Raw genomic sequence first — 6,994 nt, 5'->3', positions numbered from 1 at the left:
GCTCACAACCGATCTACAAGCTCACAACGCGTCGCGAATAGAATTCTGGACTTTTACTTGTAACAGAGTATTTCTATATTGCAGTATTGGTACTTTTACTTAAGTAAAGAGTGTTTTACACACACACACACACACACACACACACACACACACACACACACACACACACACACACACACACACACACACACACACACACACAGGTGGAGAACCACCACCTACACACACACAGGTTGAGAACCACCACCTGTATACAGGCCATCTTGTAGGCAAGGTCCACTCATCCACACAACTGTTGTCAATCTGTCAATTAAAGCTCCCACAATGATGATGAGGCTCTCATTGGGAGCATATGTGTGTGCCTCTACAAATAAAAGAGCACGCGCCGTGCGTGTGGCTTCGCGACACGATGGAGGGGTTCAAGTTTCCCCCATACAACAACACCACCTCTGGGACACAGGGTCAGGGGGTCACCACCACCATCCATGGCGGCTCATGGGCCCGGGGGACCAGCAAGAGAGGAGGAGGAGGGGACTGGGTCCAGGGTCTGAACTACATGGAGTTCTACAAGGCCCTCCTGGCACAGATCAACCCCACTTCTCTGCCCCTGGTACTGCCTGCTCCTCCTCCGCCTCGTCCCGCCAGGAGGGCCAACACCAAGGAGTGCGGCGTCCAGGTCAACGCCAAGGTGGACCAGGGGGTCCAGTGCTCGCTCGGACCCAAGACACTACACGAGGAGAAGACTGATCATCATGGCTACCACCACCTGAAGAAGAAGGCCTCAGGTCAGTGGGGGGGGGAAAGTACTTGGTTGTTCTATGTTGATACTTTTATTTAAGTAAAAGTTACTTAAGTAATGCAGATGTTTAACAATAATTTAACTCTTGGGAGTGTAAAATGGTTTCATTTTACGCTCTCAAGAGTTAAAGATCTATAAGGGTCCATTTTGTTACCAACTCTCCATTTAGCTGGGGACCACCTGGAAAGCAATACTGCAATGTAGAAATGCGACGCATTGTGAGCTTGTAGATCGGCTATTCTCAAATGGCCGAAATGTGTATATAGGGCTGAAGTGGGTAATGTATGTTTTGTAATAATAATACAAATCTACAAAGTAACTAGTAACTAAAGTTTTCAAATAATTGCAGTGGAGTAAAAAGTGCAATATTTGCCTTGAGATGTAGTGGAGTAGAAGTAAAAGTACTGAAAATGGGAAATACTCTGAACTTAGTTACTTTCCACCACTTGCCTCAGGTCCAGGAGAAGGAGAAGATGACCCGGTGGCTCCGACCCCTCCCCTGTACAGAGGCAGGCCGCTGACCTTATTGAAGACCCCGGTCAGCAGCCTGATGCGCTTCTCCCGGCCGGTGTCCGTCTACTCCCCTCTGTTTGACCGCAGGATTCTGCTCAAGTCGGTGAAACCGCCTCACCACGATGATGATGATGGTGGTGGTGAGACCACCGATGATCAAAGCCAAGATGAAGAACATGACCAAAGTGTGGATCCCGGACCCGAGGCGGACGACGAGGACGAGGCCTCGCTGACTGATGATGGGAACGACAAACCCCTCCATCGGGCATTTAAAAAGTTCAATTTTCAGGTAAAAACCCAGAATAAGGTTCATGCACTGTAAAAAAAACTGATGTCGTACAAGTGGACCATTTATGGCTGGCAGTGGTTCTCAACCTTTTCAGGTATTTAAAAGTCCTTAAATTGTCTCTTCACTGTCATCTAGGGACCCCCCAAAATCATGTGGAGACCCCCCTGCGGGCCCAGACCCACAGGTTGAGAACCACTGCTTTATGGGGCCATTGGTTCCGTTTCCATTTGTGTTCTACTCAGAATTACAGGTCCATTTGGTTCTACATTTGTACATTGACTGAGTTAAAGGAGAATTCCGGACATTTTAAGTGTTATCTTTGATGTGTCGTTACTCACCTACCGACGTAAACAGTGGCATTGTTTATTTCCAGATATTCCCCTGTCGTCATATTTTCAACCTCCTCCGTTGTCATAATGGGAGCGCGTGTCATAGGGAAATTCGTCTATTATAACCGATGCAAAGTTATTTTTTTCTCTACTACTACTCATTGTGGAGTCTGATGATAGTCAAACATGCAGTGAAAGTTCCTGAGAGGCTACCGCTAATGACGAACGAGCTAACGCTAGTTGCTTGTTTCTCAACATGGCAACACCAAGTTGCCAGGTTCTGGGAGAGAAACAAGCAACTAGCGTTAGCTCGTTCGTCATTAGCGGTAGCCTCTCAGGAACTTTCACTGCATGTTTGACTATCATCAGACTCCACAATGAGTAGTAGTAGAGAAAAAAATAACTTTGCATCGGTTATAATAGACGAATTTCCCTATGACACGCGCTCCCATTATGACAACGGAGGAGGTTGAAAATATGACGACAGGGGAATATCTGGAAATAAACAATGCCACTGTTTACGTCGGTAGGTGAGTAACGACACATCAAAGATAACACTTAAAATGTCCGGAATTCTCCTTTAAATTTGCCATTACAGTGTGTGAGTTGGGAGCTATAATGCCTCATACTTGTGTTCAAACAACCATGCAATGGTGGAAAAAGTACTCAAATTCTTTACTTAACCCTGTAAGACCCGGATATATTTGTACTTGCAAAAAAAAATTAAAAACCTTTCAGATGGTCTTGTAGGAGTATTTAGAAGAGGAAAATATAATGTTTTAAAAAAAAAAATGTTTTGGTAAGTTTTTATGCAAATGTTGACATTTAGCAACGTTGGGTATATCAGGTAGCAAAATTTCCTATAGGCCATTTTTATGGATAACATGGCAAATGTGTAATTACTTCACTACAACAACTTAATGATTCATTTATATGGTTTATTATTTGGCCTAAGATCAATTATGAATAATATTTGGCCTCAGAACAGTATACATTATGAATAATAACACCAATAAGCCATATTTTTTTATCAATTTTATTAAAAGAACAACAAAATAAAAATCTGTACAATATATGTAGTAAAGAAACCTAATAACCTAAACCATTGTCAGTGATCACACAATACTGTCTGGCCAACTCACTGATTTGCATTGATAAAAAGATGCAAACTGATCTCCACCCAATATGACCCTGCACATTGGTCAGTGGGTTCACTGGGTGGTTCACTGGGTGGTTGGTTTTCTTTGGACCCCATGCCACAGTCCTCTTCATCTGACTCTTCATCAGTCTCATTGATGTCTATGTCAACATCACTCTCTCCGTTCATCACGATATCCAGAACATCCCTGGCTGAGAAGCGAGTCCCTTTCTGTTGTTGTGGCATTCTGAAATGAAATATTACCATTAGTACATTTAGTAGTGCTTACACATCACTGCTTACTGCAGTGATGATGAAACAACATTTCACAAGTCATACAATACTGTCTGGCAAACTTATTGTGTGATGATGATTGGCATCATTCCATTGCCCCTAAGTACCCACCACACCTTGAATGAATAATGAATAATAATGAACAACCCCCACAACCCCCAACAAGTACCAGTGGTCCCACTGTCCTTGTAGTATTGAAAGCAAATTAAACATACTGAGAAATAACAAGGGAATATATTGGTTAAACTATGGTTGAATATGTTTTGTTTAGGGGGAGAGAGAAAGTTTGGGTGGACTTTTTCTGAGGCTTACTGCTCAAAGCAAACAATTCAGTTTTTACCAGCTTGTATGGTTCTGACTGTTAAAACAATGGTTACAAATATCATTGGAAATTAGAAATTAAAGTAAAAATGCACATATAGCCTACTCTCTCTCACTGTTTCTCTCTCTCTCTCAAATATATATATATATATATATATATATATATATATATATATATACACAAAGTGGGGGAAATACACATATAACTGTTTAAATCTATTGTGAAAACTATATATAAGGCTGAACAGTAGGAGGTGAACATTAGGCCTGCCCTTGTATTTTTTTGCAACCAAGAGGGCCCAACGTTGACCAAAAGCAACAAGTATGAATCATGCTATAATCTAAATTTGGGACATATATTTCACAATAATAACATATGTACATGTTCTAGACATTGTAATGTTCACCAAAACAAATATTACAGGCATATTACTTACGTTTTTGTGAGGAATATCTTCCAGAGAAAAAAGAGATCTGTTCCAACAGAGATTTTTCAAGTTGTGATGATTCCTGGCTCTGTGGGGGGTATTTATATGCAAATATCCTGGCCAATGGCATTGTAAGACTAAACAATAGGACCCAATGAGGATTTAGAGGTGAAAAAATAACAGAAAAACAAATTATTTAAACTCCTTTCTTTATAAAATATAATTGTTGCTCTAAAGCATCGCTGGGTCTTAGAGGGTTAAAGGGATACTTCACTTTCACATAAAATAAACATTTAAAAAATATATTAAAAATAAATGAAAAAAGTAATGGAAAAATCACGGCCCCCTCACGCATTAGAGTGTCCTACTAATGTGTGAGGCGGCCGTGATTTTGCCATAACTTCTTTCATTTTTTTTTAATATTTTTTTTTAATGTTTATTTTATGTGAAAGTGAAGTATCCCTTTAAGTAAAAGTACCAATACTGCAATATAAAAATACTCTGTTACAAGTAAAAGTCCAGAATAAAAAAATTACTTGAGTGAAAGTACAAAAGTATTGGCATCAAAATGTACTTAAAGTACCAAAAGTAAAAGTACTAAATATTTGAAAATAGCCGATCTACAAGCTCACAACGCGTCGCGATGCGACACGTTGTGAGCTTGTAGATCTGCTATTTTCAAATAGCCTAGGTATAAAATAGGGCTAAAGTGGTTAATGTATGTCTGAAAAGTAACTAGTAACTCAAGTTTTCAACTAAATGTAGTGGAGTAAAAGTACAATATTTGCCTCTGAGATGTAGTGGAGTAGAAGTAAAAGTATTGGAAATTGGAAATACTCAAGTAAAGTTTGTACTTTACTTAAGTACAGTACTTAAGTAAATGTACTTAGTTACTTTCCATCACTGCAACCATGTATGATAACTAAACAATAACCCATACATTCTTAAAATGGTCACTTTTCTGTGTTCCATCAGTTTCTGGAGCAGAAATATGGGTTCTTCCACTGCAAAGAGTGCAACATCCGGTGGGAGAGTGCTTATGTCTGGTGCATCTCTGGAACCAGCAAGGTAATGTCTTCTTCTGGTTAAAGCTGCACTATGCAACGTTCCTCTACTACCCCGGATTTGAACATGGTTTCCTGCGTGGCTGAATTTCTTACCATTTGAGCTAATAGAGCCTGCCTGCATGCTCAGGGGATGAATTGAATCTTGACCATCAGGTCAAACTTTGTGTCCGTTCCTGTCTAGGTGAGACATGACCTTTGACACGATCTAAATGTCTCAATAGAAGAGCAGGGAGACGCATTTTTTTTATCAACATACTCGTACTCGGACAAAATTGCATTTTATTATTATTTGTGTACATGGTGCTGCTTTAAAGCAAAATATCAGAATAAATGTCCACAGTAGTATCTTTTTTTTTGTTTAAAGAAACGTGAATGTCCCCACTGACTGTTGTAAGGATGTGTTTTTTTTTATGATCTCAAACTCCAGGTTTACTACAAACAGTTCTGCCGGAAATGTCAGGTGGGCTTCAACCCCTACAAAGTGGAGTCCCTAATTTGCAAGGTGTGTAAATTCCCTAATATAACCACTTAAAACCCTTGCCTACTGTTCCTATTCTGGGGTGAACGTTCTGCAAAAATAGCTTATCTACAAGCTCACAACGTGGCGCCTGGCATTCGCAAAGCGAGGCGTTATGAGCTTGTAGATTGGCTATTTAATTTGTTCCCTTATATTATTTGGCGAATGTTTGACCAGTTTTTATAGTATAGTCTGTTTATTACATTTGATGCAGTAATGGTCTTTTTCTTTTTTTCCCTTTTTATAGGTAGTATAATAAGGGTCTTAAAAGTCCTTAAATTGTCACTTCACTGTCACCTGGGGACCCCCAAAATCATGTGGGGGTCCCGACCCACAGCTTGAGAACCACTGCTCTATAGGATCCATTTAGTAACTTCAATTCCCTTTCTCTCTCTCCTCCATTTGACAGGAGTGCTCCCAGACCAGCTGCTGCTGTGACAAGAAGCAGAGACACACAAACGCCAGGAGGCCTCACCGCCAGGACCTCTGTGGCCGCTGCAAAGGGACCAGACTGTCCTGCGACGCCACCTATAGCTTCAAATATATCGTCTAAAAAAGATGGGGGGGGGGGGGGATTCTATTTTCCTCTTTCTCAATGCAGGGCTGAGCCTGGGGTCAGCTGCTGCTATCCTCATGTAGATCGCGGCATTTGTAATGTTTGCCACATGTGGGGCCATGTAGCTTATGTCTGACTAACGGTACGTACCTACTGTGTTTCTCTCACATCCAGAGGAAGTGCACTCCAATGACAGACCTGGGAGGGAGGGCAGGGGGTGGTGGGGTCAACGTCCCAGCCACGCTTGGTCAGCAGTTTGGTGGTTTCTAAACTAATTTCATGGAGACTGCTGCTGGTTTTCATTTCAGCCAACTCATTTAGATGGCGAGACGCCAGGTGATTTTTTTCCCAAGTACTTACCTGGTGAAAAGCCAGCCGGCAGTCGTTGGGGCGGGAACTTCTACATTGGGGGGCGTTTGTTTTTGTTTTTTCTGTCTCTGTTTTCATCGTTCAGCTGAAAGTGAACTATTAATTTGTTAATAAAATTATTAAAGCTCATTGCACTAAAAGCTTGTCTGTGTTGTGCACCATGCTTGGCGACGAGGTTTTTCCTGCCAATCCACAAGGGTTGTGTGTAATTGCTTTGACCATTTATTAAGCCATATTTTCTACATTGTGTGATGGTGTTGTCTGGTGAAAATGGCTGATGTACAAGTTCACATTGAGCTTTAAGATGTGCTTTTAGAATGGGGACACCAGGTTGAAAGTGGTTAAACATTACACTGGGTCAGCCTAGAACAGTG

At 41.1% G+C, this 6,994-nt stretch overlaps 1 protein-coding gene across 1 annotated transcript; it reads left to right on the top strand.

The window, feature by feature from the left end:
• Positions 1–409: 409 nt before the first annotated feature.
• Positions 410–6,248, top strand: LOC308090850 (zygote arrest protein 2.L-like; the record flags this gene model as incomplete). The annotated part of the gene is made up of 5 exons (XM_080436123.1): positions 410–785; positions 1,255–1,601; positions 5,087–5,179; positions 5,606–5,680; positions 6,105–6,248. The coding sequence occupies 5 exons, from the start codon at positions 410–412 to the stop codon at positions 6,246–6,248; spliced, it is 1,035 nt and encodes a 344-aa protein (XP_080292249.1).
• Positions 6,249–6,994: the final 746 nt, after the last annotated feature.

Source organism: Gymnoscopelus braueri, assembly GCF_963280865.1.
Source record: "Gymnoscopelus braueri genome assembly, chromosome: 8".
NCBI classification, from domain to species: Eukaryota; Metazoa; Chordata; class Actinopteri; order Myctophiformes; family Myctophidae; genus Gymnoscopelus; species Gymnoscopelus braueri.
The sequence above is the reverse complement of the archived record's forward strand: the minus strand, read 5'-3'. Positions and strand labels throughout refer to the sequence as shown.